This window comes from Andrena cerasifolii, chromosome 8 (assembly GCF_050908995.1).
Source record: "Andrena cerasifolii isolate SP2316 chromosome 8, iyAndCera1_principal, whole genome shotgun sequence".
Lineage (NCBI taxonomy): Eukaryota > Metazoa > Arthropoda > Insecta > Hymenoptera > Andrenidae > Andrena > Andrena cerasifolii.
This window is the reverse complement of record NC_135125.1, coordinates 10155425-10167940: the sequence shown is the minus strand read 5'-3', so window position 1 is coordinate 10167940 and position 12516 is coordinate 10155425. Positions and strand designations below refer to the sequence as shown.

At 50.6% G+C, this 12516-nt stretch overlaps 1 protein-coding gene across 9 annotated transcripts in view; it reads left to right on the top strand.

Annotated features, from left to right (window-relative positions):
- Exd (PBX homeobox extradenticle) overlaps nt 1–12516 on the top strand; it is a 46334-nt gene that overhangs the window by 3132 nt on the left and 30686 nt on the right. For all 9 annotated transcript variants that reach the window (XM_076818433.1, XM_076818432.1, XM_076818435.1 and 6 more), the window contains one exon: nt 614–687. In XM_076818433.1, coding sequence (XP_076674548.1) covers nt 614–687 — 74 coding nt within the window. The remainder of the gene's footprint in view (nt 1–613; nt 688–12516) is intronic.

Sequence of the window (12516 nt, the reverse complement as noted above, 5' to 3'; positions counted from 1 at the left end):
AGATGTATTTACAATAGCACTGCCGTCGGAAACATTTGCGCGGGTTTCCGAGCCGTTCTACTTTATTCCATGTCATTTCCCTTCAATTGCGTTTCCGCGGTGGCTCATTACAATCATTTAGACGAGATTACAGCCGAGTTTTTCCGTCGCCAAGCGTAACGTTCGTTAATACGTAGGAAACGGCAACGGGAACAGGTTATGTTGATCGTTTCAAAATGTCTCGGGCCACGATTCCTTGCTTGGGGGAAAGAAAACGTTATTTTTTTTTTACGATGCTTTTTAAAACTTTACAACGCTCGGTAAACTGTTAAACGCCGAGTATGGGTTGTACGTTACTAGTAATGACAGGCTGTAACGCGGGCTGTATACAAGCGCGATAAGGCCGCGTTTATCTTTCGCGTTATTATTGGTCCATACGATCGTATGAGTTTGCTACAACATTCTCGAGTCTTACGTGCAAACGTGCCGCGCGCGGTTTCACGGCCCTTTGTTTTCAAGGGATCCGTATCGTTATCGCGGATTGTTATCGCGAACAATACGTATTATAGCGCGGTAGAAATTTTGATTGGGACGCTCGCAGCGCACGATTCACGTCCGCCGTTTGTTTTCCCAGGAAACACACCCTCAACTGCCACAGGATGAAGCCGGCCCTGTTCTCAGTTCTCTGCGAAATCAAGGAGAAAACTGGTGAGTTTCAACCACCCTTGCATTATTATTCAATTCGGTCCTCTCCAACGGGGCGGTTCGCTAGTTACTCGCACGACTATGCGTCACAAATTCTATCATTTCAACTGTTAAAACGCCCCCGCAGCACCGAGAGAGTTAATTATCCGGGGTGCACCTCCCTTTCGAAATTGATTTTCACCATTTTTCGCGGTGTTCGACTGTAAGCGGTCCACAGATGATCCGATTTTTTATCGCCAGTCACCATCTCCCAGAACGCACGGCAAACCTGCCGATTAACTACATAGACGCCGTCGAGATAAGAGAGAAACACTCCATAAAAGTACGGGCGATCACCTCGTAACTCGCATGCACCGGCCTCCCTCGCATGCGAGAGAGTTCTAAACAATCGGAGAAATTCCTAGAACGAGAGATGCCTATCTAGAGGCTCTGTTGGGTGAGATGGTGATAGAGAGATAGAGAGCGAGAGAGAGAGGAGAGGCTGTTGATACGTTTTCGGCATGCGCCGCCGCCGCCGGTGCAGGGTCGACCCCTGCGCCCATTCGAAACTCGTAAACATAATTTTTATGCGATGTTTGGATTACTTTTACGCGCGGATCAAGAGACCACGAAACGCGCAATTATTTTTCGGGTGCGAGGGGTGGCTGGCTTGGCTCGAACCTTGCCAGGGGGGCAATGTGGCTGAGGTGGAAAAGGAGCTGCGCGTGTGTTTGTGTGGGTCGGCTACCCCAAAAGTAGTTTCTGCCTGGTAGTTTGATGGGGGTGGTGGGGCCACCACGCCCCTCATGCTAAGCCACCCTCTTTCACGTCGTTCCGCCGTAAGTATATGTGTATATCCTATACACATTTTTCTCCTCTCGTTCCTCCCTCTTCCCGTCGGTCTGCTCCAGTCTCCTTCTTTCTCGCCACGAGGGTGGTATTGTGCTGGTCGAGGGTTCGACGTCGACGGCATTCCACGCACAGCGTCCGTTGTATATGTCTCTTCGATAAAAATTCGAATGGGAGCCGAGAGCTAGTCCCATCGTCGCGAAACGATGCTCTTTTTTTCTCCAGCCGGCTCATCCCGGGAATCGGCTACCTTTCTTCAGGGGATGTAAAGTTGCCAGATCCCGCGAGGCCCGTCTTCTACTGACTATGCTTTTCCCGCAAATGTAATTGCGCACGGCGCAGGTCGTTGAAAGAATTTCTTCCACAGCACTCGCAGAATTCGTCAACGGCACCGGGCGACTGACGTTCACTTTCTTCGCCAGAAAGAAGCGCAGCGCGTGTCGCGCCACTTGACAATGAAATAAGCGATGCGCAATTAAATATTCATGGCCCTCGTGGCTTCTCTATCAGCTGTGCGCGGTGCTCGCAGACTGGTTTTCATTTTCAAAGCACTTTACGTCCGAGCTACTTATTATTCCCATTTTTATCTGCTTAGCGGCTTCTCGATCCTGACACAAATGAACTCGACGCGGACGGTGCCGTGTTTATTGTTAGCGACCGATTGGTCGCTCTTAATCGGCGATAAAAGAGCGCAGCAAGCGAAACGCAGCCCGGGAGTGTAAAGAGTATTTACGTAAACAAAAAAAGGCGTCGAAGTATGATGAGTGCACTCAAGAGGATGAGTCGTTTTAATGGCTCTGTATTCTTCATGAGTCGCGCTAAGCATACACGCGGCACTCTCGCGCGGACACATGGGCTGCGCATGTACGGGTAGGTCAGACCAAGGTACAGAGAAAAATGTGCAGGGTAGCGAGAGGAGCCAAGCGTCGGGGGATGGAGGGAGAGATATAGAGAGAAAAAGAGAGGCAAGGCTTGTAGTAGAGTTTATGGGCAATGGCTGACGAGGCAGTGAAAAAGTACTAAAACCAAGAGGAGCAGATAAACGCTATGTTAAGCAGACCGTTTTACCAGCCATTTAATATAATCGGCTCTCTCGTGGAGCTCGGATAACTTCGGATCAGGACCGTACCCAGTCAGATTTCTCCCCGTTTGACAGCCTTCCTTTCCTTTCGTTTATTCGCGCAACCGATAACCGCTGCAACAGCTTGCTCCCGCATTGCGAGTGCTACAGTTTGAATATTATCACGCCCGTACAGCGCAGCGTTTCCCTCTAACGAAACAATCCGAGTTTCTTTGACAAGTACAACTGTAGTTCGCGGTTGCTTCTGCTACGCGAGGGATCTATTTTTAATGGAGCACTCCGATCCATTTGAATATCCCGTATCGTGACTGATAGTCGCGCAGCGTTAGCCTCTCGAGGCGAGGACGATTTGTCACGGTCATCCGAAACAGCTACTCTTCGAAACCCAGTGATCTTCGAAAACCTGTTTTGGACAACCCCGTTTAGGCCGATTTCCCATGGGGCGCACGAGGATCCCGGAGGGTAGCGGTAGAAAGAAAGGGAGAAGAGCTCGAAATCCGCGGGATTTCTCGAACCCGCCTTTCGACCATCCCCTAATCCGTTTTTTTTTTCTTCTCCTCTCCGTCGACCAGAGATCTCTCTGGATAGCCCCCTCACAGCGGTGGTTTGGCGGTATAATCGTCCACGCCACATACCGTGACTTCCTAAAAATATTCCCGACGCGATCGGCTCGCGACGAGGGAGGCACAGCGATTCAGAGCCGTAGCTTTTTCGACGGCTGGTCGCGAGAATTCTTCGTCGCATTAATTCACGAAACTCTGACACCCGATTGCGACACCCGGCCGGTCGGGGCTTTGGCTGCGATATTGTTCGACAAAATTTCGAAATATCAAGTAGGTTAATTAGCACGCCCCGCCGTAATTAATCTAATCAGAGACCGGTCGCTATCGATTGTTAACCCGGTCGCCCGATCGGTGGCCAACGTTATTTATCGCTCGCCGACTCGCGTAACCCACACCAGTTTCGAAATGCAACTGGACCACGGTCGACGATGTATCTTCTTCTGCCAACTCGTCCGATTTATCGTCATTTGATTAAACCGACAGGGAGGGTAGCGTCGTTACGCTCGATTCCGTACTCTTGAAACGACGCTGCTCGCGGTCGCGTTCTGGCGTAATAATTAAAAATCCATACTCGATTTGGCCAGCGCCCAATGGCGATTCTCTTCGCGCAACCACGCCGTAAGTGTTTTTTCGCGGGCGAGTCCTTGATCCACGGAATCTCGGCACCTTTGCCCCGCGTTTCCTTTTTCATTCTCTCTTACTTCGCTCGTCACCATCCGCACGGGATAAAAATATTATCGTCACCGCCCCATGGGTAAAATCACATTTAGACACACGAGTCTTGTAAAAATAGCTCGAGAAGCGATGCCAGCGGGATATGAATGAAATATATGTTGGAACGTGAGCGCTGGCTCTCCTATAAAGAAACTTTGTACGGGCTCGAGTATTTTGAAGGATACACTCTGCCCGCGGAGTTCGAAGCAAGTTACTCTATACCAGAACGGCGACTCATTTCGCGAAGCTGCGTCGCGTGTTCAGTTTTATTGATGCGTTCGGAAAGTAATTAGCGGGCCAGTATACAATCTTCTTAATGAACATTGTGTTCTCGTAAGAGTAAACTGTGTGTTCTACGTTAATTAGACGGCGCTCACTTTAATTAAGGCTTGCGCAACGATCCGCATATTTGTTTGTCTCACGCGATTCCGCAGGCGAGTTACACGCCGCGCCGCGGCATGGCGATTGAGCGCAACGTGCTTCTTTTCATGCATGCAAATTCGCGATATACTTTCTGCCGCGTCTCGCGCCGGCAAGCCGTTCCATTAATGATTCTCCTCGTTGTGTTTTCCAATGCTATTTATTTGTTTCCCGTTTCAAGCGTCGCCAGAAGGGATTGGGTGCGATCATCCCCCCCACCCCCTTGTAATTAACAGATACGCGGTCAATTGCAATCAGCAGCGTTCTCGTCGACGCCTCGCAGTGCTCCTTCTGGATAGGGACGGCCGGTAAACGAAGCATCGCGTTCGAAGAATTAATAACGTAATTTACTCGTTCGACGCGTAACACGCCCTGTACATTGTGATTTAGAGCGCTACTCCCCGTAATCTGATTTACGGAACTCGGTATCGGGAACCGGGATTAAAATGCTCCCGCGCTCGCATGATTCGGTTATCTGATCGCGATCCGTTTTATAATTGGAGCGGAGAAATTTTCCGAGCGGCAGGCCTCTAATTATTTCCCCCGGCCGCACGCTCCAGATTTTTGTCTCGCCGAGGTGCGCGTGGCGATATTAATCGCCCGAGGGAGAGGAATAGAACTGGCCGGGGACCCGAGGCTGATTTTCGATCGGAGGTGTTTCGGCGTCGGTTCTATCGCCGGCGAAAGATAGAAAGGTGGCCGGCGTTGCTTTTCCAAGAGATGACGCTTCTCATCGCTTCCCCGACCCCAGCTGGAATGTCGTTCCCCTAGCTTCGATTTCCTTTTCTTCTTTTTCCTCCTCCTCTGCCTCTCCCGCTTCGCCTCCTCCGTCGTTCTCCTTTTTCCTCTCTCCCTCTTCTTCGTCCGCGGTCCCCGTGCATGCAGATGGGTTCTCCAGCAACCAAGGTGAACCGGCCTTTCTGCTCTCTCTGGAGAGAGAGGCGCTCAAACTTCTTCGACTCGACTAACGAGATTTGTCCGATTCCAGCCTGTCGTATTGTGCGCTGATTTATTACGAAAAGTTTTTAAGGTTGCACCGAGCCTCGGTGTATTTACCCGCGGACACCGAGGGGAGAGTCTTTTGCTTGCCACGACGGCATCTTCTCGTAGCAATTTCTGTCGCGACAGACGACGCCCCTAAGCTTGTCCGGCAGTCCCTCTCGTTTCACAGGCTATACAGGGTGGGATGATAAACATCCGGGGGATACAGTTGCTTTTCTACCTCTCCGATTGCGCTTCAAGTATTAATTAATAAAGGAGGAGGCACAGCGGCGGCAGTATCGGCCGCGCAAAAGCAGACTCGATACGCTAATCGCAATAAGTCGAGTATTTATAGGCGACGATAATGCCTGGCTGCATTATCAAGCAATATTACCGTAATGTCTGGTCGCAGATAAGATATACGCGGTACGTTTCTTAACGAGGCTTGACGCGGTCGTTATTGTTCGAAAAGTGAGCTCCGCGGGCGAAAAGGAAAGTCCCGAAATACCCGCGAGATAGGCTCGCGGGCGTTAGTATTTCTGGAACAATCTTTTGCTAAACGATTCGCGAGGCGGACATCTCTACGCAACGCTGCTGCGCCCTCGCGTTCGACCGCTCTCGGAGCGTGTACAGAGCGTATCGCGTAATTGAAAAAGAGAGACGCTACGGCGCAGCGCGGCGTGCCGGTGTAATGATACGACGAACAAAAGAAAATCCAAGCAACCGAGCAGGCATTGTGCTGTCAAGTCGTACACGACAGTTACACCGCTGTCCCGTTAACGGAATTGCACTTAAGTCGCTTTAATTGCGCGGAGTTACTGACCGGAAGCGGTCGTTATGGTCATCGCCCTCGCGGAAGGATCTCCGATCAGCCCTTGCGCCCGGATCGGTATCGATCCACGGTGACTCGCCAGGCTTACTGTCTCGAAGGATAGATCGCGGTTAGATTTCGACGCAGCACTGTAATTCAGGCGTTAGCAGGCGCGTCAAGAAGATTCCGCGCGATTCTCGGTCGGGCGAATCTCCGGGCGAGCGAAAAACGCGCGAGGGGTTTTGAAAAATAAACAAGCGATCCGGTTGGGTCGTCGCACCGTGTGCGCGCGATAAATATCTAGGGTACAGGGCCCCCATATACCGGACATTTAGCGATGGCATGAAAGTTATTTAAGAATTTCGACGTAAGTTTTCGTACATTCTGGGAATTTTTTGCATTCAACTGATTATTAAGCATTTCCGTAAGTTCAGGATTTTTTTTCATTTAAATGAATAATGAATTATTAAAGAGATATTAGTAATAATGTGAAACAAAATTTTGTCGTAATTACCGGACACGCTCAAAGCTTTATCCACTTAATTAAAACATCTTCGTGAGATTCTGGTCCTGGTTTTTTGTCCTTATATTTATTCTTAAGTTTCACGTGTAACGCCCACCTTGGAATGCCAAACTGTATGCTGACAATTACCGAAGATTGGTGGGAGGTTATAACCTCTAATGCTTTGTTACTTGAATCTTTACTGTATTCTTTTCTGATAGTTTCACTCATATTCAGATCTGCCAAATAAAATTTTTAATGTTAAGAATTCTCTTAAATGTTCACAAATATTGTTACTTTAATGAAAACATCTACATCGATTCGAAAATAGGTTAGATCCTTCGAACGTTCACGAACATGCGGTAACTGTCGAGTCAACGCGAATATTGACGCAGCTGGATTCGTTTTAATTTTTTAGAATATTATTAAACCACCTGCATATGCATTTTTGTATTATTATTTGAACTTAGTACTATCACTGCATAATCATTTTTGTACATTGTATCAATTGAATTATTATTATATCGGCTCTTAAATGTAAGTGATGCTTAGCCATTTTGATAATGAAAATGGTCAAATGCCGATAATAGCTAGAATATTATATTTTAATTTATATAGCCCGGATTTTATAAATCATGGAAATGAATATTGTGTCCGGTAACAGGGGACCGTCCGGTATATGGGTCCTTTACTCTACCAGCAAGAGAGAGGGCCCTTTGCGGAATTCGCCGTGCGTGTTTGCCGCGTGGAGTGCGCGAATCGGCGCGGCGCGTCGCGACGGCCAGCACGCGTGTGTGGCGCACAGGGGGTCGATTTAACAAACCATACGTTACGCCACGATAAAATCTCGCAAACCTATAAACTTCGAGCTGGGGCTAGGTGCGGGTACGTTGTATCATAAAAATCCAGTAAAATAAGCTCGTAAACCGAAAGACAGAGAGAAAGCTCTGGAAAGAGGGAAACGAGGGAGGAAGGCTGGGCGGCCATGTCCGCGGTGCAATATACTTTTGCCGGCTCGCGTGTACGTACTCACGTGTTTTACACTTGGTGGCTGGCCCGCAGTGCCCAAGCGCATCCTCGCGACTCTCGAGAGGCTTCGCCTTTTATATCGGCGATAATTAATCCAGCTTTTTTCCACGGGGCCCGATAGCGGCGGCGTTTCTCTGAATTTCGTTGGACCACGACCGGAACGTTGCACCACGACCGGAACGTTGCACCGTTGCGTCGCTTGGCACCGAGAAAAAAGGCTCGTACATACAGCAGAGCCGTCCGCGTTGCTTGCAACAAAATACGACCGCGGTCTTGCCGTTCACTTTTTACCGGAGCCTTCTCCACTTACATTTTATCCTGATTATCTGACTCGCATGTATCCGAGATCTTATGTCCCGGCCGGTAACGCCGTCGCGATCTATATAGACGAGAGAAGGAACGATCTTTCGAGAGGCTAATTGGAAGACTCTCGAGGGCCAGCGTTGGCTCCGATGTACGTACACCAGGGGCCGGTATTCTCTTAATCGTATGGTAATTCTATGGAGATTGCATGGGGCGAGGAGAAGCTCGTACCGTGGATCGTTAGGCCCTTTTCGTTCCCGATGGAATCTAACCTTGCCCCTCGTTTTTTCTTCGATTCGCCGTCCTCCCGCTCGGATTCTAATCAGTTTCTCTTCACCTGTCACCGTATTCTTTAGCTTAGCCACCCTCGGTCCAGTCAGTCTCACGATTAACGGTTCGAGAGTAAGTTGATCGATGCTGGGGGATGGTAGCGTCGTTTCACTTAATACCACCGCGCTTCCTACGATAACACAGTTCGACAAAATTTGACTTTTCTTTTCGGACTTGTAACATTCAATAGCCGTTTCTTATAGGTTTTAGTGCCCTGAACGCGCATCCGCAAACTGTTTGTCGCCATCACCCTCAGTTTTTGCGAAATTCGATCTTGCAAATAAACTGCAAATTTTCAGCTTTGAATATCTTTTGTGACGAAACGGTAATACTTATTCGGTTGCTCGTTGCGTCAAATTATTCTGTGAATCCTCCCGAATACAACGCTATAAGTTATTATTATAAGTTTGAATTTCTCAAAAACTGAGGATGGTGACGACAAACTGTTTGCGGATTCGCGTTCAGGGCACGAAAACCTATAAGAAACGGCTATTGTATGTTACAAGTCCAGATGGCTGTCGAACTGTGTAATTTGACGCGAGCTGGTCGAGGCGCGACGGTAAGAAATTCACGGCCTCGCAGCGTGGCGTGGAATCGCGGCTTTCCGTCACTCCGACGCCTCCGTCGGGGGGTTAGATTCGAGTTGACGGGTGAATGGCATGCCACCCTCGGGGATAACAATAACCGCGTGCTCCTTGCCATGAAATAAGTATCATCGTGTCTTGTTTTCGCGTAGAAAACGCCGTGACACGCGACGACCTTACACCCGCGGTCGATCGTGTACGCGCGCCAGTTATTACGTGCTCTACGTACAGCCGCGACCGTTATCGTTCATTTAATTCCATTCCAATTTCGCCGGCGCAGCAGATGACAAGCGAGTGACAGGCCGTCCTTGAGACGAACATCGTGTGTCTGTCACTGAAACCAGCGTATCGGGATAATTTTATCGTGGAACGAATTGCCTCGCACCCATGTAACGCGCGGTGGACTGGCACCACGTCGACCGCGGTACCGCGCTCCGCCGCGGCTACATTAGCTTGCCATTAACCGGCCGATCGGTCAACGACGAGCTCTCCGCGATGGTTCGCCCGTAATCGAACCACCGTGTGCCGCCACGTTTATCCAATCTCTGGGAGACTCTTTATCGGCGAGAGTCGAAGCGCGCGCGGCACCGTCGGCTTCCCCGAGTTCTCGTTTGTTTGCCGTGTAATCGGATCTCGGCGTTATCTGGTCGAGCTAGTTGCTGGTACCTGCAGCGGTTCGGTAGCACGCGTCTCGCGCGCGCTGCTAGATTTTTCGGATTAGCGAGGGACTTTCGGTATTCTAAGCACAAGGGTGCTTCTATTGTTCGATAAGAGAGGTGCGGGTTACTCGATTATTTATGACGGCGGGTCGACGAGGTGTTCGCGGACGACTATTCAGCGGCACGTAGGGAGCGTAGATCAGAGCGGGGAGAGCACACACCATCAACAGGCGTTGCGGCAGCGCGCCCGCGTGTGCGCTCGAATAAAAGAGAAAAAGGAGGAGGTGGAAGGTGGAAGGACAAGGAGAAACACGAAGGAGCTTCCATCTCCGGCTGGAGATTTCATTAAAATTCATGAACCGTGCGCGACTTGTGCCTCGCCGTGGTGGTCTTTGAGTTTTGCGCGTTAAGAAGAAGCGGCCGCGGGCAGATCCAGCGGCGCGGTGCGGCCGGAACAGCCAGAAGAAGCTCGCGAGGGAAAGGGAGGAGGCACGGGAGGAGGGAGAGCAACGTTAGCTATGAATAATACAGGGAACTTCTAATTGCGCGAGACAAAACTCGGTAGTTGGAAAGTTCCGTAGCTGGAGCGCCTCGCCGCGCCGCGCCACACGGGGGCGACGGCTAGAAACTTTCTCGACTCTCTCGCTAAACTTACCGCTTGTTTCTGCCGACCCTCCTTCTCCATATACGCGCCGCTGTCTCGCCGGAAGTCACAGCCGCACCGGATCTTCTGCTCTCCGACTTTTCCCGCAAACCCCCTTCGGTCGCTCCACCGACATCCCTTAGTCGTCCCTCTGCGTTACAGCATCTTCTCCATTCTTCCCAACAATTTAGGATTATTCCCAACGCGAGTTGCCCGCGAATGGCGCGCGATTCAGATTTCATCGCCGAGCGATGATCGGCGTCATTATTCGTTGGATCGTTTGTTCCCGGATAGGGGGCGAGAGCGGAGCGGGGAGTGCTGGAACGGGAGAAATAAACGGCTAGTCGTTTCGGTTTCTATTCCTCTGTTTTCCTCTCCCTTGCTCGCGGCAACGCTCGCATAGGTGCTGGCAATGAGAAGAGGGATATCGTTTCCGCGGGGAGGGTGTGTTCAGCCCCCGTACTCAGGGGTGGCTGTAACGTCGCTCGTAAAAACACCGTAAACTCGACAGCAACAGGTCCCGTGTGTCTGGTACAGAAACGGCGACCGCGCTCGAATATGATGTCTCGAGTGCACGGGGCACTTGGCGCTCGTATCACGGCCCTGCTCCAATTCCTACCGAGCCGTCCCTTCTCCCCATGCCTTTTGCCCTAATGAAATCGTTGCGAGCCCCTCGATCTATCCATTCAAGTGGATCTTCTGCATATTTATTCGCACTGAGCAAAGCCAGACGAAGATTCGAAGACGGTGGTACTCCGCGGAGGCAACGAAAGTCAGCGGCCTCGGGAGTCCACGGAGTCCGCGGAGCTCTCCTCTCGCAGCAAGGAGCATTTTCGCGACGAAGGATTCGAAATTCTCACCGCGTAAAGAGTCTGCGGCATCCTATCCGCATGCATTATGCATGCACGGCGATGCCACGAGAAAAATGTCTCTGCAGCCGCGAAAGAGGGTTGCGTTTACGTGCGCAACGCTTCTGGCTGCCTACGTGCGAGTCGCCGCCCCTTCGCACGAATCCTCCGGCAGGCCAGAAATTTTTAATGTCCCCGCTGCGCTCTTCCACTTACCAGGCTGAATTTTGTACAACCCAGCTTTAGTAATCACGTCGTCGGGGGGCGCAGTCTCGAGGACGATTCGTTTGAACGCGTAGTTCGACAGAGTTAACGACTTTGATTTTCATTAGCCCCTCGTTCGGAGGTGTATCATTTCTCTTTTATTGGGATTAATTGCTATCGTCGTCGTGAACGAAAGAATTGCTCGGTCGTTAGATTTTATGGATTAACGCAGCCCGCGCCGACGGTCTGATCCTCGGACATTTCCACAATGGTTTTTCGACGATTTGATATCGAGCGCCTTGCCACCCCTTCGATGAACGGCTGGCGGGGATGAAGCTGAGCCGATAGTAGCGTCGGTCCACCCTTTCTCAGGGACGGATTACCCTCTCTGGTCCCTCCAAAAGCTCAGGACTGATCTCTGTGGCTCCATTAGGTCCTCCTCTTCCAGCCACCGTATTATCCGATTCTTTGTTCCTGCGCGAACAATCGTACCGCGCACAAAAGTCTGCCGTGATAAATTCTCCAACGTCCACGAGTCGTTTCGATAGCCTAATCGTAGGCGCCTTCGATGGAAGGTCATCTCTTCAGCGAGCAACTGCCTATCGGAGGATCCTGATTATTTCTTAATTCCGCCTTGACGAAACTCGTTTCGGAGTGGATCTTCTGGCGATGCTTTATAGATGGCAAAGATAACGAGATTGTCCCTCGGGGCAAAGTTTTTACCGGTGTTAGTGTTCCGTTCGGCTTTCGTGCGCGCGTCAAGGAGCGGGAGGGTCCGTCTCGTTAGCCGGAAACCGAATCGGGGTGAGAAGGAAAGTCGAGGGTGTAGTTTTTCCGATGGTGATGCACCGACGGGAGGCGTGCGTTTACGACGCCCACGGGAGCCACCGGCATGAAAATGAAACGCGAAACAGCCACCGTGTCCTGTTCATCCGCGAGAAGGGATGTGCCGATCGGCTGCGTGGAAAATTTCACGGTTCCTCCTATTACAGAGCTTGTAAATGCCAATCGAGTCTGCTCGTTCAACAAAGGTCTGCAGGCAAGGGGACGAAGCAGAAAATAAAACAGGCGATCTAATGGAGGCCATCGGTGAGATGAGACGTTAATTTTTAAACGGTTTAATGCATCCCTGCGGGACGTTGAATCGTGACCCTTCCCTCCATGACGTTCGATCTCATCGATGGGATCGGTCCTTTGGGCGCAAGTAAAAGTAAACGATACAGCGTTAGCTTTTATTGCGAATAACGTTCGTCCATCGCGACGTGCTCCTAGAAAATTCATCGAAGTTCCTCTAATCTTCTTTCCCCAATGAATTTCTTCTTAATCTGTTGC